This window comes from Corvus hawaiiensis, chromosome 7 (assembly GCF_020740725.1).
Source record: "Corvus hawaiiensis isolate bCorHaw1 chromosome 7, bCorHaw1.pri.cur, whole genome shotgun sequence".
Classification (NCBI taxonomy): Eukaryota; Metazoa; Chordata; class Aves; order Passeriformes; family Corvidae; genus Corvus; species Corvus hawaiiensis.
The window spans coordinates 23977208-24001768 of record NC_063219.1 but is presented as its reverse complement, the minus strand read 5'-3'; the positions used below and the strand labels follow the sequence as shown (position 1 = coordinate 24001768).

Below are 24561 nucleotides of genomic sequence, written 5' to 3'. Positions count from 1 at the left end.
GGAGCATCTCTCTTACAAGGAGCAGCTGAGGGAGCTGGGCCTGTTCAGCCTCCAGCAGAGACAACTGAGAGGCGACCTCATCAATGCCTGTCAGTACCTGAAGAGAAGGTGACAAGAGGATGGAGCCAGGCTCTGCTCGGTGGTGTCAAGCAACAGGACAAGAGGCAAAGGGCAGAAACTGATGCACAGCATGTCCCACCTGAACAAGAGGAAGAACTTTACTGTGAGAGTGACTAGCACTGGAACAGGTTGCCCAGAGAGGTTGTGGAGTCTCCCTCACTGGAGATATTGCAGAACTGTTGGGATACAATCCTGTGCCATGTGCTCTGGAATAGCCCCACTCAAACAGGAAGGTTGGACCAAATGATCTGCTGTGGTCCCTTCCAAACTGACCCATTCTGTGATTCTGTGATTTATGTTTATAATTTGTTTGTAAGCTTTGAACTCCTCTTCTGGATCCTGATGAAACTTCGGAACATTTCTCATGTACCATTCAATTAGTGTCCATTTTTCTGCAGTGTCATCAGCTGCACACAATCTTGTTAATTGTTGTGCAGTTAAACAAGTCATATACTGTACATTTAAATTCATATACTACATTAACTTTCATTTTTACACACATCCATTAAGTTTTTCATTAAAAATGTTCCTTCGAGTATAGTCTCTACATAAAAATAAACAGCTTAATTGGAACTAAGGGTGGCCAGTTAGTGAAATAACATTAGTTGCAAGCACTACAAGAACGATTATGATATATACATATGCAAAAGTGGTATCCAAAATAATTCATATTTTTAAAAAATTCAAAGTAATAAAGAAAAAAACTAGAATAAATAAAAAATAATACTGGTGACTCTGGAAACTCCTAGTGTTATAATGTGAAACACAAGTATTTCTGGGACTAATGACATGCTGAACTGCAGTTACAATTCAGATTATCCACTTTCAAAGTCTACCAACTGGCTTGTTGCTTTGACTTTCCTTTATTCCTTCAGTAATTTGTGTTGGCCTTTCATGGGTTACTATACCAAAGCAGGGACAAGTATATGGATGCTTACTAGTCACAGAAATAAGGGTGCCCAAACCAATCAGAATTAATTTTGCAGTATGTTAAATAACTATTAATCCATACTTGCAACTCCCAAATTCAGGTACATGTTCACAGGTCCAAACTGAGTTCAGGTTTTGCTATGCCCTTACCATTACTTTGTATATATAATTTACTCCTTAAGCTGTACAGGTGAAAATGCAGTCGTGCCCCGCAATGCACTCAGCCACCATGGGATAGAATTACAAGTCAATGTTCTCTCCTCCTGTTTATGTTGTAAGTTCCAAGAATGACTATCATATGAGTACAATGGAGGTCTTTTCAGCAGTATGCTGACATGAAAGAAAAGTTCAGCTATGTTGTTTAATTGTGTATACACCAGTGCTAGGCAACTCTCCAAACCTTACTGTAAACATTGTTTAAGGTTCATCCAGATCAGCACGATAATGAAGCTTGTGCTTTTTACGCTTAGCTTTTAATGACAGTTGCTTTTTTTTATGGTTTTATATTTACCTCTTCTGAAGCACAGTTAGAGACATCATACCGGGCTGACCTTTTTCTTTTACAGTTTGGTGGGTTGTCCTCTAAAGCCTTTGTCTAATATTCTGTTTACATTGTGTTGTTTTCCTGGATGGAGAACTGATCTATTGTCTTTTGTTAGTTTGTCTGGAGGACATATTCATCACTGCCTAACAAATGGCAAGACTAGATTAGTAAGAAGAAAAGTGCATGTTCAACAAACATGGTGTTGAAGACTTTAATGGAGCCAAAAACACTTAAAAGTTCCATTAACTGTATGGTTACTCTGAAAATATCATTCATGTTCTAACAAGTATGTATGCACATAATAATGTAAAACTGGCATCTTTAACTCTAATGTATAATCATTATGAAGTTATTTTTGTTAATGTAAAGACATCTTCAACTACAAAAATATACATCTGAGACCAAAAATATAGGTCGTGTGCTTCTTCAGTGGCGAGTTGTTCGAAGTGCCGACTGGGTGTGTGTAGGCAGACAATTATGAGACAAAGAACACTGCATTCCTAAACTTCAGTTCAATTTAAGAAGAAAGTTCATTTATTGCTCAAAGGACATAACTTACAGTGTTCCAAGTTTCTATTATATAAGTGCTGCAGCATTTTATTTTCAGGAGGACAGTGAATTTTTACTGAAGAAATTGCCATTAGACTGCACATAAATGCAGTCTTCACATGAAACCGCTTTTTGGGGATGAGTACTGAAAGATGTGCTTTTTTGTAAATGGCTTTTATTTTGCAACACAACAGAAAAATCAGTATAGTATTTACCCAACCCCAACTATATATGTCTAAAAACTTAGCAAAGTACATCACACCTACATTTTTATCTATGTGCTTGTCAGAATCTAGACATTTCAGAGCTCTGGTAAAGACAGGCAGCCTTCAGACTTGATCTGCAAAGGTCAGCTAAAACTTCAGATTTTTAATCGTGTGAATATTCTTAACTACATTAATAAGTTCCAAATGCTGTTTTCATGGTTAAGCATTTTATGAATTGCGATGCAGAGCTGAAGGTTGTTAAAACTGACAGAAATAAAGTATTAGCAAAAAATAACATCTCTGTTGCAGCTGAGATGTATATATAGGTCTTCTGACAATGAGATTAATGTGTTGCATTGTACTTTATCAGGTCTGCGATGAGCCTGACACTATCTCCTAACACTGGAGATTTCCCTAATAGTACCCATTAGTCACAGGATATTGAATGCACAGAATGCAACAAAGTTTTTAAAAAAGTAGTAGTCTACCTTAAAGGTAAAAGGATTATCACACCAAACACTTCTACTACCCCTTTTGCTTATTCCTGAGGACTTTGTGTCCTGGGTTTCCCTGAGACACGAAAGCCCCCTGAGCCCTCCCACGCCATGCAGTGGATGCCTGGCCTGCGTGCGGGGCTGCCGACCTGCTCCAAGGGAAGAAAGAGGAATAACCAATAACCTGCATCAATGGCCAAGCATCTTCCAGTGTGTCACACGAAGCTTCTAGAGACAACCCTCCTGACCACCTGGGCTCATAGGAACAGAACATGAAGCAAAAGAACAAATACAAGAAAATCTGCTTTTCCTTTACTATCTATTTCATTTCAAATAAACATCCTCTTCTATTTCTCTTGAGAATTTGTTTCTGAAGGTTTGGCTGGATCCTCAGCAATTTCTTACACTGGTCAAAGGCAAAGGAGAAGGGTCTCCTCAACTATAAGAGATGTTTAGCCAAAATCATGATCATCACCTTCCCTGGCACAACAATACTCTAGGCAGGCAGAGAAATGGGAAGAAAACAAGACAGAATGGGTCCAACACCCCTCATTAAACCTGCCCAGTATGGGGCTTCAGCCTGTACTGGGAATGGATTCGGGAAAAGTGAGCGGAATTGACACTATGGAAAGAACATCTGCTTGAGGACATTCTCTGTACCTGCAAGGGTCTGGGTCACTGTGAGAATGAATAGTCAGGAAATTATTGTCCGTTTTGGATGCAACAAAGTTCACCAACTTATTTTTTGTTCTCAGTAACTTGTTTTTTTTAAATAAAAAACCACTTACAGTGCCTTAGTGAATGCTTCTGTGCAGAGGCTAATAGGATCTTAGGGATATTTGCTCCTTCCTTGCTGAAACAAGTTGGTATGTTTGGAAATTAACTGCGTAAAATCCCAAACTTAATTGATATTAAAAAAAAAAGAATGTAAAAAGAAATTAAAAATAGAAACTTCAAGAGTCAAACATAAAACTCTAATAAATTAAATCAAGAAAAAAAACCTTTTTTGCTTAGAGAACTATTACTAAAATCCAATAAAGACCAGGAAATACAAACATACATATTTAAATGCTTCATATATTTATGCTCCAATGCATTTCTAGAAAAAGAAAACATATATTGTTTACCCAGCATAATGCTGTCTTTAACTAGAAAAAATATTTAATTTCAAGTATTCCTAATGTGTAACTTGATTCTCAGTTCTTAGCTACGTATCAGTCATGGGATACATTCCATAGTTATGAAGTATTACCTTGAGAGATTTCATGCTTCCAAGCATACAGCCAATTTCTGCCCTGGGATGCAAATGTACAATTCTCTTTGAAGTCTGTAAGAGTCCCAAAAGTAGAACATGCTGCACGCTGCAACTGAGTTTTTCCTGTATTTAGTGTCAAATTGTACTCAGCATTACTTAACTCCATTCCCCTCCGATTTTAATTGGGGGGCTACAACTGAGCAGAGTTGGTCTCTCATGCCAACACTTACTGCAATTACATGAAATATGTGTCTATGTATAAATCATAGTAAATGTGGTTTTTATAAAGCTAAGCAACTTCATATTCATTCCTCTGTGTAACATAACTTTTTACTTCTAAAACTCTTAGTATTTAATTAAATGCGTTAATATAGTTATGATACATTCATGTAATTACTTGTGTTGTGCACTACTTCACATCCTAGAAACCTTTCAATTTAAAATTAAATCCAAGATACCTGTGTAATTTCAGTACTCGTAATTCTCAAGAAAGGAGACATCAAAAAGAATGCAGAGAAATCTCATCTGTGTTCTGCCAAGTGCTCTGCAGCCCAGTCCTGAATAGTGCAGGCAGGGAAAATGCTCACTTAGTGAAGTGAATAAATATTCATTGTGCATTTATTTACTTCTGCTATTACTGGATTTAGTCATATAATTAAAACTATTACAATCATTAATTAGAGGACAATATAGTTAATAGAGTTTTAGGTGACATGAGTTTAGCACACTGAGTCAGCTTAATTAAGTCTTGTCTACATTTGGAAAATTACCAGAACTACTCTGAAATAACCCTGGATAGGGATGTATAGATACATGAACATCTATATGGAAATTTAATGCACTCAATAATTCCAGAAAGCATTTCCTTATAAATTCCATTATATTTTTAGGTGCAGACAAGCTCTAAATCTCGTTAGCGTCAATACTCTGCACTGTTGACAGCTTTTACTCTGTAACACTCCAGTGTGTTTACTTCAGTATCATCAAACCTTTAAGGCTTCGTCCTGGAAAGAAGCAGGAACAGAAGCCTCGTGCATCCACTAACAGATTTAAATATAACTACATCTACAAGCAACACTGTGACAAGGCAATCAGCTTGCAGAAGAATTCCTTTTCTTGTTTAGCTGGCTTTGAAAGTGGATTAAGCTGTTTTGGACAATGGTACTCTTTTTTTTCAAGAAGAAAGCTCTGCTCACTTGAAAGTATTTGGAGATAATTTTTCCAGAATACCTAATAAATCCTTATACCTGGCCTTCCACCAGTGCTCGCTGTGCTAATACTGTGCCCAGTGCTTGCACAGCAGTTACCCTTGAGTTACACTCAAGGATCTCTGCTGTCAGAGTCAAGGAACTAGATGCCAAATACCATTCTCAGGGGATGACTGCGCACAACAGAGATGCAGGATGAAACTATATGCTGCAGAACTCTGATGTTATAATTTTTGAGTGTTAACATCCCCAATATAACCTGTGATCAAAAAAATAAAAATCAGAAAGAAAGAAAAGCAAAAGCTACAAAACAGAGACGTTAAACGTGAATGAAATAAAAGGGATCTTCTCTTGTTTTGATGTAGTTACAGCTTCAGGACAGCATACTCAAAGCACAAAAATCACTCTGCATTATTTGCAACTCCTTCTCCATAACACCAAAGCCCTTTTGTGGGCTGTGTTGCTCCACAGGGGTAGGTCATGACAGAAAAATACAAACTCTGTGTGCTACTCCTTTGGAGTAGGATCTCCACCACAGGCAAAGGCCGTAACACACAGTGATTCTGGCCACTTCACATAAAATACGAATTAAAATATACAGATCATTCTATTTCAGCTATAGAAACTGCAAATGCTATTCTGCAGTGATGACTTGAGCACTGCTAACCTGCTCCTGCTCCTGCTTTTTCCTCCAAGTGATCTTAATTTAAACAGAAAGCCCACCTCTCTGCTCACCAAAGCAGGCTGGAATCTTATTTCTAGTCCAAACATGGGATCTCCTCAGGCTGCAGTGATGGACCTCAGCCTTGAGCTGACTGACGCATGACCAGAGCAGTGTGTTTGGACACACAAGGGATCTGGGACAGCACATACAGCACAAATGAGCAAGGAAAACCAATGTAAGAAAGCATGTCTCTATGCTTGAAGCTTAAAAAGACAAGTTACTGTAAATTCTAAGTTTCATTCTGACTGATATACTGTACCATTTCAACTGAGCTCTATTCTCCATGCATACTCTTCTGATGTCTTATACTGAGATGGGAGCCTTCTGGGGTTTTTTTCTGTTTAGCCAATTCTGCTCGGAGCAGTGATACTCTGTCTGCTAAGTGGATACTAACTCCATTTAGTCTTTGCTACACTGTGTATTTTCTTGGATTCAGATTCATGCCAGACCTTTCAGCATAAGAGAATTTATGAACATGTAAAATATCACAAAGAATTGCAATACCACCACATTGCTTGAGAGAGTGTTCAGGAAGTTTTTGCATTTACTCTAGTTTCAGTGTAATGAGAAAACAAATGTATAAGGTACAAGAAGTAAAAAGAAATGCAAAACTCTTCAGTTCTGTGAATTTTACCTCTGTAACTTCTACCTCTGTAACTGATACTATCCAGTATCACAACAGGGCTGCAGCAGATAAGAGGCAAAGATAACTGTCACATTTGTCCCAGGAGCACCTTTTGTCCTCTCACAATCTGTATAAAACAAGGCCTTTGCCAGAGGTCTTGTCTGTCTGCTCCCTAAAATTATCCATTGTTTTTGTAAAAATAACCTTTTATTCTTGCTGAACTTTAGCAATCCCCAAACTGAGTTCTTGTAGAATACTGCCTTCAATCTCCTTTTGTTGGAGATGCAACTCCCCATGGATGGCCTGGCAGCTGGAGGTGTCTTCTTGTGCCATGCTGTGGCACACATGCCACAGCCTCTCCACTGAACTGGGCTTCTGCTCTTCTGTGCTCTTTTCACTTATTCTTTTCCCTTATCTGTTCACAACAGCAGTTTTCCTCTTTCAAAATTAGTTTTCTTTACATTTTCCCTTCATCTGGCTTTGTAGTTTTCAGCTACCTTTTCCTCTTTTCCTATCTCAAATGACAACACACGGCTCAAGAGACAGGTCTACAGCCAGCTGCTAAGAGCCTATTTAACCCACTTCCAGAGACAAGCTCAGCGCTGGGGGCAGAGAAATCAAACTGGATCAGCCCCATGGAACCATCTCCCTTCTGTCCAAACCCATCACTCCCAAGACAAAGTGCTCTGGGCCTCAATGTGGGAGCAAGGACTAACAGTGGGTAGCTCTAAAGGTGTCTGTCGCTTCAGTGAAGCCAACATTAAATAAAATTACAGAACCCCTGCTACTTCTCTGCTGTTATCTCAGTGGCATTCTGAGACATGGTTTCCTTTTCTTTTTTCCAGATGCTATTCCTGTAAGTATCAATTACCAAAAGATTCTCACTAAAACTGTGAAATATTTGTCATTCCCAGACATGGCTCTCAGCTTTCTACTCCCAGAAATCCCAGCTCAGTCTCCTGACATCATCCAGTAATTAGGCAAGCCAGAGTTGCTTAAATTTGTACACAACCCTTGATACCAGCCTTCTTTCTTTTTGCTGTCTCCAATGCATCCAGAGGCTCCTGAACTCTGCTTTAAAGCTACAGGCTGTCTGGTACAGTCTGGAGATTTTCCAGGTCACTTAAACGGAAAAATGGGGGCTGTAATAAAATAAATATTCAACTTAATATTATGTTTATTATTTCTTGATATAAAAGGAAGATTCATGATTTTTCTGCAAAGACTAGATTCGAGGGACATTTAAATTAAAGAACACATGCAGCTCAGTAACAGTGTCAAGAGAAGGACTGAGGTCTTAATTTACGAAAAAATCACAAACTAGTGCCCATTTTACACATTAATGCCTTCATTACACAGACAGCATCCCAGAATATTTTATAAATAATACATGCACATCCATACTTCACTAGATTGCCTAATATCTAAATTACTTGAAGCACAGGCTATCCTGCAGAGTAGACACCACACATTCAAAGATCAAAGAATAACAATATTTAGTCAATCATGGAAACTGAATCAACTGTGAATATTTTCTAACAACTGGTAGCTAAATCTAAACTAGACTATATATCCAACATGTTTTTAAAAAGCGTGCATACAACCACCACCAGAGCACTGGGATGTGCAGCATCCTCCCTGGATGACAAGAGTAGCACAGTTTCCATCAGTGAGAAAGACAGAATACATTTTCAAAGACAACACTCAGAAAAACTCCTATTCTTAAAGGTGTGGCACAGAAATGCCAGGAGTTCTGTTGTTCAGCATATACACATTTCTAAACTTCATATAAACATCAGTAAAAGAGGAGCCATTTCTACTAACCTTGACAGAGCTGAACAGAGTGTAAGTAAGCATGGAAAATGGCCCATTATATTTCATATGAATAAAAAGGTATCTATTATTCATGTGATCATTATTCAATTATTCATCTGACATAGAATTCCACTTTCAATTTTTAAAAGAAGGAAAGGGGTAACAAATGTAAATTATGCATAGTTGCTTTCCTGCCTCTTTTGGGGGCAACATGGCAAAGTAAACTTTTGTCATTCTCTTTCATTTTTACTATGGTATTTTGCTATTTCTCCCAGAAAGTAGCATGGCTACTCAGCATTTAAGTGTTAGATGCTTGGTAACACTCCTCCCTAGTCCCAGGCCTCCAACTAAATAAAATTCCAAGAATAGCATTTAAAATACTTAAGAGCAAAAACATCCCTAGTACACAAATGTATCTTCTTTTTTTTCCCAATTATATATTTTTGGAAAAATCTGCACTTTTTTTTTATATTTGGATAGCCCAGTCACCATCAAGGTAAACACTCCAGGACAAAGAAGAAAATAAAGAAGTGTTCAACTGGTAATTTCTTCTCTGTTACAATGACTTGCAGTGATAATGCTGCTATCTTTGACTTTCTCGCAATGAAAGTCATCTTAGGGCCAACTTAATCCAGTGTAGGGTCCCTAAATATATATTCTGGCACCTAACAAGGAACCTGATTTTCAGAATTAATGGACAACTATGATCAGTTTAGTTAGCAGTGTAAAAAGGAACTGACATTTGGTGGGTTTTACACGTTTTTCTCATCACCAATCTGGTTGACAACCATAGCTGTGATTTTATTTTTTTTTTAAGATCTAGCAAAAGCAGCATCTTTAAGTAACTCTAGGATTTGGGAACATGTGAGTTCCTATTATTATACCTGCCATTGAAAATCCTTAGAAAATCTGGGGGAGAGTATATAAAAGACACTGGAAAGAAGTGCTAATAAAAGCGGAGCGAGCTAAAGAAGCTGGGTGGGTGGGTTTGGAAGCCTTTCATGTATCCATAGCTCCTGCAGCTGATGAACTTACTGTAATTTGGAAGAAAAGTCATGTGAAATATAGCAGAACTGTTAGCGAAAAGCAATAGGAACATGTAAATTCTTCCAATTTTTTCCACTAGAAAGAATACTGCCTTCCTCATTATTCTGCTGTACCTCCAAATAATGTCTGCTGGAAAGAAACAAGATTTGGGGGCTAATTATTGTTTTATTTAATTTTTAATCCATGTTCCAGACAAAAACCTATCATCACATTCAGATTTGATGCAGGAGCAAGAAATGCCAGCCCAAAAAAGTGGTTTGGTATAAGAATGTATACAAGTCTGTCACAATTTACAGCATAATTTTGTAGCACTATAATGTTCTGCCAGGAGAAAAACAAATAGACAAACCTAAAACCTCAAATTTTAAGCCGCTTAAACAAGATATTTGCTAAAATGGCGTAAGGGAATTTGCATGATTTATGATTATTGCAATGTCATTTGCATATTTGTATAATGCCTGGCCTGTTAAACAGAAAAAGGGATTTCCTTCTATACCTTTCCTTTCCAAATTCCATAGCACAGCTTATAATGATGGAACACGGAAGGAACAGTAGCAGTTTCTTTAGAGCCTCTCATGCTGATGGATGCCTACCAGGGCCAGCCTTACAGAATCACACACTAGTTTGGGAAGGACGACTGGAGGTCGTGCAAGCCCAACTTCCCTCCAAGAGCAGGTTGCTCAGGACCTGTTGAGTTTTTCACCATCTCCAAGAAATTCCAAAACCTCTCTCAGTACCTTCAGGTCACACTTACAGTGAAAAAAAAGATTTTCTTCATATCTAATCACAATTTTCTTATGTCCTAACTTGTGTCCATTGTGTTTCACCCTATTGCTTATTCCCCTCTATGATAAAATACCAGCTCTGCAGACAAGGGGAGAGCAGTGAATGTCATACCTGGACCAAGTGGAGCACTACAAGTCTCTGTACCAGGACTGGTGTGTTTAAACATTTTTACCTCAGAGAAGTGCAAAGTTCTGCACCTGTAAAGGAAGAGTCCCTTGAAATTATGTCAGCTGAGAACTGACTGGCTGAGGAGCAGCTCTGCTGGAACAGACCTGGGGGCTGTGGCAGCCAGCCAGCCAAGCATAAGCCAGCAGCATGCTCTGGCTGCTGCTGGGCTGCACACAGAAAGGGAAGTGACTATCCCCCATTTGAAAGGCTCCGCTCAGAATCCCAAATGTAGTTTTGGGCCCCCAGTAAATGGCAATGATAAGCCAGAGCGAGTTCAGTGCAGGGCTGTCAAGATGGCTGGGGACTGGATCACATATTCTGTGAAAAGCTGAAGAAACTGGGTTTGTTTGAGCTGGAGAAATGGAGGCTTTGGTGGGAGTTAATAGCAGCTTTTCATTTATAGAATGGAAATTTCTGAGAAGGTTATTAAGGAGAAGGGGCAGGTTCTTACAGTGGTCCATGGTATGAGGACAAGTCAATGAGCCTAAGCTGAAACACCAAAGGTTCAGACTTGAAATAAGGAAAAAAAATCCCTAATAGCTAGCACTGAAACTAGCACAGCTGAGAGGCTGTGCATCTCCATCCCTGGAGACTTTCAAGAACAGACCGAATAATGCTCTAAGCAGCCTGGTCTGATCTTCTAGACAAACCTGAGCTGAGCAAAAGGCTGATTTAGAGAGCTCCTGGAGTCCCTTCCAACTTGAATTATCCTGTGATCCTACCCCATGCATCTCCAAGAAGTGTCTTGCTCCACTTTTTCAACGCATCCTCATTTGATACATTTAGACAGCAATTAGATCTCCCCTTAGCCTTCTGTTCTTAAAATAGCCTGCTCTTCTAAATAAAGCCATCTGTAGGACCCGGGCATAAAAGAGGGAAATACCCATACTCATCAGAGAAAGGAAAAAAACCTCACCCAAATACAGATGTGGAAAGAGTAGAGAACAACCTAAATACAAGCACTTTGAATACAGTCCAGTAAAAGGCCTGAGTGGTGAGAATAATGAATTTGGAAAAGAAATTTGGGACTGAGAACAAAGAAACTCCTTCTATGACCCAAGTTCCCTGTGTTCAGGGAAACTGGAGTTTGACTACTCTGTCATTTATTCAAACACATCAAAGAAGCTACTACACATAGCCCTTTTTCCCAGCTACCTGGAACAATAATAATCTGAGCTTTTGGACAACTGACTGGGTCAAAAGAAGTAAGAGGTATTCTAGAGCCTTTGACCCTGATAGGAGCTATGTTTCCCCCTCCAAAATGTCCCCATGTATTCCACTCACTTTCATGTGCAATAGTCAAAAGCAAATGGTCACTAATCAGGAAAGCTACCCAGAGGAAACCAGAGGGTCACTGACACTATTCACAAAATTCAAAGTTTGTATCATAAACCCTTCTTTAATGTTTTTTCTAGGAGACAGAATGTTTTAGCTAGTACTTTTCCAAATGAGTCACTAACACCCTTGTCTTAATTCTGCAGCTGCTGCTAATTTGAAGTGCCAGCCTTCTCCCCCCTTTCCCCAGACTGAAATAAAATATCAATGTTGCACTGTGATGAAAATGGAAAGTTAGATGTAACATTATGCTACAAGGCCTCTGGAAGTTTCATTTACGTTTGATTCTTTCTTTTCTCCCAGGCCTATACCTAACTTAAGCCCTCTCAGCAAATTATTTCACACTTACCTCCACAATCATTGGTCCTAAGAATGAAAGACAGACTCAAAGGGTTTTTTAACACTTAGTGCACCAACATCTAACACAATTTGAAAAAACAGAAGATATAGTAGAAAAATTATGTTAACAATTATCTGCATTTACGTGTAATCAGCAGATTTTGGTAACCTAAGAGCCCTGTTGGCCAAGGCCACAGAAAACCTTTTATCCAGAAGAGCTACACAGCACCACTGCATCAGACAAAGGTGAGGCCTAAGAGGGTGGACTTCTTTTGGAGACAATTTCACCCATAGCCATGCAAATCTCAAATTTCTTAAGTATCTCACTAGCTTCTCCACTGTGAAAAGGTACTGCAGTTGAGGGGTTTGGGGTTAGTTTTCAGCCAGACTGGTTTCTTGATTCAGCTCATTGACTGATCATACAGGGCCAGCACAGGGAAAGGGATAGGAATGGATTGCTGGGAGCAATGGGGGAAGACAAGATTGCCCTTTTTGGCTCTGTGCATAGTTATGTAAAATTTAAGTGATTATGTAGCTATGGCCTGAGGGACAGAAGAGGTCACAGATACTACCAGAGCCTATAAACTGCTGTGGAAATTGTGTCAGTGTGTGTTGCCAAGAGACAAGCACAGGAATTCATTTCTTAACCTGTTGTAAAATCCACAAAGTGAAGCCTGTTCACTCCGCTTCTCTAGAAAAGATCAATACTTCCCTCTCAATGCACAAGAGTCACACCAAACATTTTGTATTCCATTTTGTATCAGTAAGCACTGTTTATCTACCTTGAATATGAAGCATTTCTCACAGGCCTTACATGCATGCTGAGATTTCAGAAATTTATCTTAAATATATTTTGAAATATTTTCAACAAGTCGGAACAACTGAGACTAAATGTGCTCTTACAGTCTCAGACCACGAACAAGAACACAGTACTCTGAAAGCTACCATGGAACAAGTGAGCTGTGTATCTGGTTGTACCCACATCCAAGCTCCTTGTCTTCCTCAATTCTGAGATAACATAATTCAGCTCAGAACTTACTGAAATAACATTTAAATGCAGATCTTGGTATTTTCAGCTGAGGAAGACTAAGAAGATGCATGAAGTCAGATAATAATTATCATCTATTAACCACAGTAAATATGACCTGAATCTGTTGTGTGTCTGTTTTGACTGAAATGAATTAAACTCGAATAGAACAGATTTTTATCAGCATGCTTTTCCAACATTTTTCACTTTTTTAGAAAAGTAGGAGTTTTTCCAGTAAAAATAGTTGTGAATACTACTTTGCACAGCTCACAAAAAGTCTATACAATACAACAAAGACAAGTATATAATTTTAGCTAAATCTGAGCATACATTTTTAAGGGACTATTTCTCAAACCAAAAGCATAATTAAATGAAAACCAATTTATTTTTAAAAACCACTGTTATTTGCTCAGTTATGGAAGACTGAAACGGAAATACATAACTGTACAGAGCTATATTTTCCCATTTATTACTATGCCTTTGTTCAAACTTCTTTACTACTACCACAGTTACATTTCTTTCATTAGAAGCACTGTGTTAGTAGTATCAATTACCTTTCTGAGTAAGAATGATGCATCTACTATCAACATTGATAGGTCAAACTTTGCTACTTGGACTTCAAAGCAGATGAAAAATTGTGTCCAAGGTGGTTTTTGATGTATATACTAAGTAGACATGTTTCTTAAAGGCATTGTTTTATAGAATAATAGATTTAGAAAACAATGCTTAGCTACATTGTATTATTCTCCATTCAAAAATGTGAATAATTTTGCCTACCTTTTCTTTGTTCTTTCAACACTGAGTGGAAGCTCAGAAATTTACTCAAGAAACTTTATCCTTGAGACTGAGACCTAGAGACTGATTCTCTAAGTAGAAGCAAAATATTTAGAAGTATATAGCATGCTCAATTCTGGTTTAAAAATAATGAGAAAAAAACCCTACTATTATTAGGAAGAGTATCAGCTGAGTTTTGAAAAAAACCCATACTTTAAAGAACTGTTTTATTCAAAGAAAATTAGCCTCTCCCCCCACAAACTTATTGCACACCTTTCATGACTGCCTTGGGATCCTGTGCTGAAGGTAAAGGTAGAAAATACACTTGCACAAATCAGACATTGTGCAATTCTGGCTTCTTACAGCTGTTGCCTACCTATTGGATATAAACTTCACAGACTCAAACCCGGTGCCTGGAGGGGGTTAACAATCAAATACAAAAGGAAAACAGCACTGAATAAATGTCTCAAGACTATTTCAAGTCACAGATTGGTTTATCACTCTTCTGTAAAAGTCAGTTCCATAAGACCATCAGACTCAGGATCTGCTCGTATGTCTGCACTAAAGTTAATACAGAATCACAGAGAGGGACCAAGATTTTGTTGACATTTGTTAAATGAGGCAAATCGCACAGCATCAAATTAAGCCCCAAGCATGGTGTACTCGAGGGATGAGTTTAGTCTCAAACTTCTAGAAACTACAAAGCTAATAAGAACCTGTAATTTCTACCATTAATTCAGTGGAGAAAATATTTTTTACTTTGTCATTTGTAAATTCAGTCTGTAGCGTGTGTATATTTATACCATTCCTCTCTATAAAGAAGCTAGATTTGGGGAGGAAAGTTGTGGCTTTAAAAGCTCTTTTTAAAAGATTCCCTTGGAGAAAAATACAAAATTAACACACCTTACGGATGCCATTGCTGCTTTTCCTTGATTCCAGCCCTGATCACACAATCTCTGTGTTGTGCTCCCTAACTTTTGCTCCTCTGAAGATTATGACCATCATGTCATTGCAAATCACCTCCAAATTAAGCATGATCAGCATAATCCAACCATAAATCAAGGTTCTAGTAAATGTTGCTTATCTGAAACCAAAGGCAAAACTCATGTTGGCTTCAACAAAGCCAGTCTTCGAGATGATGGTGTTGTGAAGTGTCACTACATTTCATGTTCCTTTATCAGAGTTATTTAGAGAGTTACAACAATGTACATCAAAATACATGTTATGAACACTTGCAGAGTTTTGTATGAACTTTGCTCAACCCATTTCTAGAAAGACTTTTGCATATATAAGAATTATTCCAGCCAGAGTTTCTAGAAATACTTTCTGAAGGGCATATTTCTGGTTCATCACAGACCACCTGAACTGAACTTTAGAAGTTAAAAGTAGCTACAACTGGGACAAGGACAGAGATGCCCCTCACAAAACAAGCTGGCTGGAACAATTACGTAGAACAATCACTGTGACCAGTGATGAAAAGTTACTGTGTGTATACTGGTGTATGGATGTAAACAGATGTTCCCAGTTTTAGACTGGGATGTTTGGAAGAAAATGCTCTTTCTAGGTAATACTCTTCATTTCTCCCTATTTTCCATCCTCTGAAATGAAGTCAGAGGGATTACCTTACCACCAAAATGCTCAAGCTTTTCTTAAAATTGGTGGATTTTAAAATTCTTTCCCTTCCACAATAGAGTACATTTTTGGAAGGAATTCTTTGGATAGTTGCACAATAAACCTCCAGCCTGGCTGGAATGGGAGAGAGCACATTCAAGAGGCTGAAGAGGGTAATGGGATCAGGTAACTCTGTGGAGACAAAAAGTTTGTCTGCAACTAACCTGTGGGGTTTTTTTCTTTTATTTTAATGAATTTCTAAGCTCAGTGAAGAACCACAGAGATCACAATTATGGACAATTAATATAACTTCCCAGAACACAAAATGTGCAAATTACTTTTATCCAACCTTATAAACACATGTACTCTGCTTTACTGTAAACTTGTCTTTTACTATGTACAGATTTTGCAGTCTTAGTGCATACAGAATAAATCTAACTAATTGGAATTAGTAATCATTTATGCTGATGAAAATCAGCCCATGAGCTACTAAAACTTTTTAAAGGGTAACAGACCTGTGCTTGGTGCAGAATGCAGTGCCAAGGTACACAATAGCAGCAAACAATTAGCAGGTCCTACCTCTTCTGCTTTAGAAGCAGATGGTTCTACATCAGTCTATTGATTTCATATACTGACACTAAACTGCAGCTTATTCAGTGTCTGCTAATAAGATAATTTCATGTCTACACTGCTTAATAACTGATTTCCTTCTAACTCTGCCATCAACAGGCTTGGGTAAAAATTAAGTGTTCCCATTTTAAGGTTTGCTCTCAACAGCCTGAGAGCAAAGTTTTTACATGGCAGAATCTGCCTGCTCACTACAATTTATATCAATCTACAGTCCTGCCTACAAACCTACACAACTTCCAGAAATATTAGTTCTTCTCAGAGCTGCCAGGGCACCAGTTTGAAGGTACTAAATGATCAAGTTCAAAGCCCACTTGAAGATAATTCAGCAAGATTCACCAGACTTCATTAGGTCTAGGTTTTGTTACCTAACACCATACAAAATGACTAGAATTCAAGTATCACATAGGTATTATCTATGACTATGAAATGCTTAACACTTTAGATAAGCCATTCTATCTACAGGAAATGTTGCCATCTTCTATGAACTCTCTCTTATACAAAGAACTTTCCTTTATGATACAGAAGCCTACCAGGGGAATTAGCCATATTGCCACATAACTCTCCAAGGGAAAACCAGTAATACAGGTAGTTATCACAATTTAGTTGTAAACTGTTGTGTGCATTGTGACCCTGAATTCCACTTGATAGGGGAAAACAAAACATAGATTCACTTTTATTTCTTACTTGACCAAAGCAAACAGATTGTGGCCTGGACATGTCTCTATACATTTGTATTTGTTTATGTGTAATCTGTCTCATTAAATATTACAATACTCTGCCCGGCACAGCCAGGTTTTACTCCTGGACAGACAGGCCTTTAAGCACTGGTAGAACACATGTAATCGTAATAAAAATAATTTTCCAAATGTTGAAATACAAAATCTCTCAATTATAAGTAAAGCTTTAAGTATGGAAATGAAATACAACTGAGCTGAAATTTGAAAAGCAATGTTACGGAAATATGCTTAAAGAAAGCACCCAAACCATTAGAAACATCCGGTGAACTTGGACAATATTTTTGATGCTCTCTCACCAGCCATACAATGCTGCAATATAGGAACTGTCCTAAAACATACATTCATTAGAAGACACAAAAATTTAGCAGATATATCAAACATATTCCAGAATAAAAACTGTCCTAAAAATGAAGGTTTTACAAGCTTCAACTTAAAGCCATTTCAAACTGTTTTCATTGCCATAATATTTCATATTAAAAGTCCTCTTCCAATGTTAATTTTGCTCATTTCATTTAAGTCCATGGTTTCACTAATCTCTTTTGATGCAGAGCTCCCTAAGAATACGGGGAGGGAGGTGCTGAATCACAGCAAATGTTTATATCTCCTCACAGAATATATCACTGAACCAGCTTGAATACTTCATGAATAAGATTGTGAAGATCATAACAGTCAAATACAAAATCTGTTTTTTAAAATCTAAACCATATTTGTAGCAATTAAAATAGTTGACCACATCAACATTTTAACCTAAAGGGCCATTAGGAACGTATGCAATTTATCTAATGAGTAATTTTGAGCGCTCCACAGAAAAATCCATTTTCGAGAAATTCCTATCACCTCCTAGTTATTGATTTGCAGATTATTAGTCAGCAGACTTTCCATCATTATTTAAATAAGGATAAGATGAGAAGCAAAACTTCTGGTTTAGGATGTTTTCCTACCTCCCCCAGTGTAATCATGTACCATTACCCATCACTCATTCAGCAAAGGTGATTTACTCTTATTGTCATTTGTGTTTAACAAAAACGAAATATTTCTCCAGACTTACTGAAATAGTGGACATAGAGTGGACAGTGAGCTGTTTTGGGGCCCAAATAATAGAATATCTAAAAACTATGAATTAAATTAATATTTCCGCATGTTTAGAGGGGATCCATGGTGGGAAGATTGCTTGTATTACTGAATTCTGCATACTTGAGTATCAAAACTTACAGTTACTGGTCCTTGTATTTCTACCAAGGAGACAACTATTTTTCTTTTATTTGTTTTGTAAAATCGAGATCTCTGAAAACAGGAAACTTTCACTGGATCTCAGATATTTCATTTCATGTGTGTAGGTCAAATGGATCTGTGTTCTCTCTGCTGAAACAGAGCAATGTAATTTCAGGTTGTATAATTTTATAGCAAAGACTGCAAGACAGTTTGAAGATGTCACTGACTGTAATACAAATCAATATTAAATTATCTGTACAGGAAACATTTTCAAAAGATGGTCCACCATGCTTTCTCATAGGATCATGGATTTCTAGGATCATTCTTTACTAACTACTATGAGCTATTACAGTATATCTCCCTCTTCAATTATTTACAGGTCAAAACAGCTGGGTGATACTGCTTTATATATATTCCATGTTATGTACTTGGTTTGTAACTTACTATTTCCATGCATAACCATGAAGATAAAAGTTTCTGAATAAAGACATTTGCTTCATTTGAGAATGTACATGCAGTCACACAGCTAAGTGATGCAAAAGGCTGTCCTTTAGGCATTCTATCTTTCTTTAAAATAAGGCATTAAATATATATATATATATATATGTAAACGGTACTGCAGTGATTACTCTGCAGCATAATCTTTAAATGGCTATAGCCTGTACATCTTTAGCCTAATGTCGATTGCACATTTAACAGGTTAGTCATTTCGAATCACCTTAAGACCTTCATCACATTTCTATCAATTTCTGTATATATGAAAGCACATTTCAAAGCTTCCTCATTGCTGCCTTGTAAAATGTCTCATGACTGTCAAACGGAATTTATTTCTCAGCCAAGGAGTATAAAATACATTTCACAATACAGTAACACAAACACAATAAAAAGAAGAGCCTATCAAGTGTGCAGATAAAGGGAAGGGAATTCTTTCCTGTCATTGCCAAAGAGGCAAGACACTTCAATAGCAAAAAAAATAGAAAAATCACAACCAAACCCCACACCACGGTTATAACCTCTAAAAAAAGTTCACACATTGAAGACTCATATGGGTCTGTTTTGATTTGTGAGGAGTGTCACTGGTGGTTGGAAAGGCTTATGCTAAATGTTCCAGACAGCTGATGCAACCACCTCTGCATCTGCCAGTCTGCAGCATGATGCTTCTAGAGCAGTGGGGCTGGCTGCCCTTAAAGACTTGAAGGAGAAAGGGAAAAAGGAGGAGATTCTCCACCGCAAGAACTACTAACCATATCCCCGCAAAAAGCAGCTACCCGTCTACAACATTAATCATCAGCAGCTGGACCTTTGATGCGTTTTTTAATCCAATCTGAAAACTGCGAGGTGGCAGCTCACAGAGGTCCAACTCCACAGACAATGAGTACCCACCCGAGTCCGACAGCTTCCCCAATGCCCGTAATTAATTGGAATTAAATACGGCCATCCCCATAGCAGCAGTAAGCACGCCCTGCCACCCCTCGGGATGTCGCAGCACCCCCGCCACGGCTGAGGCACGGCCATGGCAGCCCCAGCCGGCCGAACTTCGGGTCTTCTCCCCGCGTTCCAGGGGCTGCGCTGGGCGAAGGCAGCGGGAGCGCGGCCCGCAGCGCTCCGCTCTGCGGCGGGGTGGCCGAGGACGTGGTTGGGAAGGAGGAGACACACCGAGAGCCCTGGGGAAGAGGAGGGACCGGCAGCGGGAGGGGGAAGGCGAGAGGGGCGTCAGGTCGGAGACTGCACGGTCGGGAAAGAGAGGAGGGAGTGGAAGCCCGGCGGGGGCTCCCGGGGCGGCGGCGGGCGGCAGGAAGGGGCTGTCGGCTCTTTCCTGTCTCCGTCCCCCGGTGCAGCCTGACCGCCCCCCCCCGGGCCGTGCCCCAGCCGCGGAGCCCCCGCCCGGGCTCGGCCCTGTCCGGCCGCTCGGAGCGGGGCCAGCCCCAGACCCGCCGCGCCGCCCGGCGTGCCGGACCCTACCTTCGCCTGCAGATACTGGGGGTAGTAGTAGGTGGTGTACTGGGGGTACATCTGCTGTTTCCACACTTTGCCCATGAAGCTGGAAATGTAGCCTGCAGTGCAGGGATGGGGGGGTACTTTGGGGGGCTCCAGCCGCCTCTCCGTCTCTAGCTCTCCCCTCCTGCCTCTTCCTCTCCGGCGGCGGCGGCTGCTGCTGCTCCTCGGCCGAGCCCAGACCTTCCTCCACCCAAAAGCCACAGCGGAGCGGAGCGGGGGCAGGCACTCTCGCTCTCTGCCCAGGAGCTCCTGCCAAGTCCCCGCCCGGCCGGGCCGAGCAGCAGCGGAGCGGCGGCGCGGGGAGCGCTCGGGGCCGGCGCGGCGGTGCCAGGCGGCGGGGCAGGGCTGGCGGAGGGGCGGGGGACAGGGGCGAGGGGAGGCGCTTAGCCCCGCTCGGCGCCCGGGGCGAGCCCCAGCCGTGGCCCCGCGGCGGGGCAGCCCCCAGGGCGGGGGGCGGCGAGCGGTGCCGCACGGCCCGAGGGCCGGTCCAGCGCCGGGGAAAGCTGCGGTGCCCGGTGGGAGCGGAGCGGAGCCTTTCCGCGTTCTGGAGAAGAGGAGGAGGAGAGCTGCAGTGGCCGTATCTCTCCCGGCTCGGCTCTGACCTAATTAGCCTGGTGGTGCTTTGTTATCGCCTTCCCTCTTTTGTGCATCCCGCTGCTGAGCAGTGGTGCAGGGCACAAGCTGGAGGGGAAAACTGGGTACAATTCTGGAAAACCAAATTTGGCTTCAGTTCTGCCTGACGGTACAGGGTCCATTTATCTGACGGAGCAGAAGAGACTGCAGTGCTAAAATCATTTTTACAGAGCAGCAACCACAAAGCTAGACCAATTTCTCTGGCCCATTGCACGTTCTTAAATTTGTACTTCAGCCAACGGTGCCGAGTTCTCCAACAGGAAACATTCCTGTTGTAGACAATAATAGCTATATTTTTTCACTTGAATATTTTCTCTGTGAAAGGTAATTTCCTGAACATTAGAAATAGGGACCGGCAGCATACTATGCTCTACTGTTGTTTGTAAAAAACCCACTTAGTCCAGTGGGTTTACTTCTGACAAGTCCATCTCTTTTCAACCCAAAGATAAGCTGATCTTCAGAGCATTAAGCTGATGCCATTTCTTTGTCACACTAATCCAAATCATTTTTGTCTTGCAGCACTGTTTGATTAATAAAACATGTATTTAAGGTCCACCAAAACTCCTGAGTTTATTAGCATCAAGCATATCACTAAATGTGATAATAGCAGAAAGAAATATTAAAAACCTGAAGGATATACAGGCATCCCAATGGGATAGCAAAGGCAGCCTTTGTGCAGCCGTGGATCCCCGGTGCAGTCTGACCAACGAGAGGTAACTGCAGATATTCTTCCAAATTCCATCTGAGCAGAGGACAATTACACAAATGACATTGCAGCTCTCCTTGCTAGCTATTAAGATCACTTTAAAACTTTTTGCCAGGGAAGAGAATTGTACTTGCTTTGTGGTCCACAGAGATTAAAGGACCAGTTGTATCTTTAGGAGGAGTTTTCCCCAGAAAAGGCATGAGAGCTTTTGAGTTTTGGTTAGGTTTGGGGGGTTTGTTTGGATTGTTTTGGGATTGGTTTTTGTTTGTTAGCACACAGCTAGAATGACTATGAAAACAAGGAGAAATACAGAAAACGTATGAGTTGGTAATGTCCTTTTGTGAGAGGCACAAAGATTAAAGCTAGGGAAAAGCTGATCAGAACAGAAATACCAGGTATTTGAGGGGGTTAAGAATGTGCATCTGGAGAAGCTGAAATGGCCATGGCTAAAATCAGCTGTCTTCTGTTTACTGGCGTTTATGCAGTGGAAAAAGCATACAGGCAGCAATTATCTCTGAAGAATGCCAGGTAATACGGCTCCAGGGTAGTGCATGGTCAGAGGATAGCCGAAATGAAGTTTCAGAGCTTCATGAGGAAATGTGTTACTACAGCCCAGATACGTGAGGATACTGTTGTAGACTGCTTTGGGAACTGCCAAACTGTGGTCTGAAGTTCTTGGTTGAACTACAAAGAATGTGGTGCTGGCCTCTCATAAGCTGACAGGTTACGGGTACTAGTATGCTTAGTTTTCTTCAGAGAAAAACAGAGTAAGAAAGAAGAAGAAATAAAGGCTGGTAACTGATGGATGCACTTTGTGGGGATTTTCCTGAGGAGAAGGAAAGAATGAATCTGAAAGAAAACGTTATACTAAAGACATCTGGAAATAAACAGTGTTTTCCTAGAATCTATCTTCATGTAAACAGCAACTGTGGTTGTCACAAGTATATTGTGCAATCCTGAATGAGGAGAGAAGCATCCAGAAGAAAAAAAATCTTTAGGAAATGAGGAAAGGAGAAATGCAGCCTCTATCATTCCAGCATTTACAACTGCAATAGTCTCCAGCTTAACTGTGTCAAGTTACTGGTAATGGCTGATGGCTGCCAGCGAGAGGAGCAGCAATGCACTCTGCCACAACAGCTCCTGGAAGTGATGAAAGAACAAATCTGGCTAAGAGAGTATTTGATTTCAACCGTAACAGCTAAAGCTGATCCCCAAGTTCCTTCCCTGTCTCTCCTTGCAGAGACTTAGAACTTTCTCAAACGAAGTCTTTTGCTCTAAAGATTAATCTCATCCCCAAACATGTGTCACTGTTAAAGTAATGATGAAACCAATTCGGTTCCATTTTCAACCAGAATATTTTCTAATTAAAGATCTACTTCCACTGGAATATCTGCGAAGCTGACATCAAAGAACTTCAAAATTCATAGTTTAAAATTTACCATTGAATTTAAAAAATAAGCCTGCAACTTAATACTGCAAACTTTTACAGTGCAGTGATCCCAGTGATGATTAATGAGTTTGCAAATAATACTCAGTTTTTATAAAAAAAAGGTTAGAGGATATAATTATTTTATTAGAATCATTTACATGAGCTTCAGTTACAGTATTTTAAATTTTTTTTTAATTATATTTAAGGTGTTTACCATATTAATTAATGAAGAATTCTTGGGTCAAAAAAATCAAATTTAGCATCACAGAAGGCAATCTCTGCTTCTGTCTTTTTAATACATTGATTATTCAACCAACTTAGTAATATGAATGCAAGTCGTGCAATACAGTCAGGATGGCATTGCAGATGAAACTTTAAACCAAATTACTAATTTCTTAACTTTTCATAATAATGGAAAGGTTTGGATTTAATTACTTATGTTAATTGCAATGCAAATAAAAACTTTTAAATTGAAACAGTTTGTGCTGTCTGGCAGCACTAACTCCTGTCATCATAACTAAATGCTCACAAGGTTTAAAATGCTTCCACCATTTATGCACCACACAAGGTATAGGATTAAGAAGGAAGATAAACACTGAAGTGTGTTCTGGAAGTAAGTAGATACCCAAAAGAGTAAAAAGCTGACTTCCTACAAAATGTTAAGGAAAACAGTACTCCACAATTTTGTCCATGGCCAGAGTTCACTGAGTATTGATGGAACAATATTAACTTCTACTTGTTTCCTTTGCATTACTTCCGTATCATGGATATTCTCTAACTGCTCAGGAGTGCTTAAAATATGATGAAAACACAATTGGGTTCTTGCTGCAAATGCCTGAGAAGCGCTGTATGTGCTGCCATGTCAGAGGAGTTTTAGGGCAACTCAGTGGAACCCAATCACTGGTTATGCCCTGACTCTAATACTGTTGTAAGAGAAATCCCATTCACGTTTTACAGATTAATTTAAACATCAGGAGTTCTACCCTAAGGCAGAAAAAGTCAAATGCAAGGCAGAATAGGAGGGAAATGTATTTAAACCGTCTCACTTCAGGAACCAAGGGAACTGCTGTACTCTGCACCATTTGTGGTCTTCGCATTGGTTGAGCTGAAAGAGACAGACGTGTTTATGGTGAAATCGTTATTACTATGACACAGTCAGGGATATTTGAACAAGACTTTTTTTTTCTGGTTAAGATACTAACTTGAGTCTTGGGAGATCTTTCTTACAAACCAGATGTACCACAGCATGTGGGTGAGAGGGTGAGCAAGTCGCTAAATTACCCTGTGCCTTACTTCTTTTTGCAAACTGTGTCAAACATTCACCCCGTTCTTTGCCTGTGCAGGGCACCACAATCACTCGCTAAGAATCTGCCGATTGCGATTCACATAAAAGGACTAAAACAAATAGAAGCACCGGCAGTACATCAGTTGTGGATGCAGAGAGGCCTGGTACTGCGTCCTAATTCACGCACAAATGTTAACAAACCACGAATCTATTTTACATTCTCAAAGAGCATGTTAGGGCTACAAAAATGCAGCGCAGCTTCTTTGCTCTTCCCCATGCCTTCAACACACACTGTTCCAATTACTTGCAAAACCTCCTTGTTGTAATGCCACCCTTAGCCCCATCACAGGGCCTTGACTGCTTTGCAACACAAA

The 24561-nt window shown here is 39.8% G+C and overlaps 1 protein-coding gene across 3 annotated transcripts in view; it reads right to left on the bottom strand.

Moving 5' to 3' along the window:
- The window catches only part of RBMS1 (RNA binding motif single stranded interacting protein 1), a 157670-nt gene extending 137244 nt beyond the window's left edge, over nt 1-20426 (bottom strand). The window contains exon 1 of one of the 3 annotated variants that reach the window (XM_048310381.1): nt 20099-20426. In XM_048310381.1, coding sequence (XP_048166338.1) covers nt 20099-20173 — 75 coding nt within the window. In that variant the 5' untranslated portion in view covers nt 20174-20426. The remainder of the gene's footprint in view (nt 1-20098) is intronic. The other 2 variants (XM_048310380.1, XM_048310382.1) reach the window with 2 other exon arrangements.
- Nucleotides 20427-24561: the final 4135 nt, after the last annotated feature.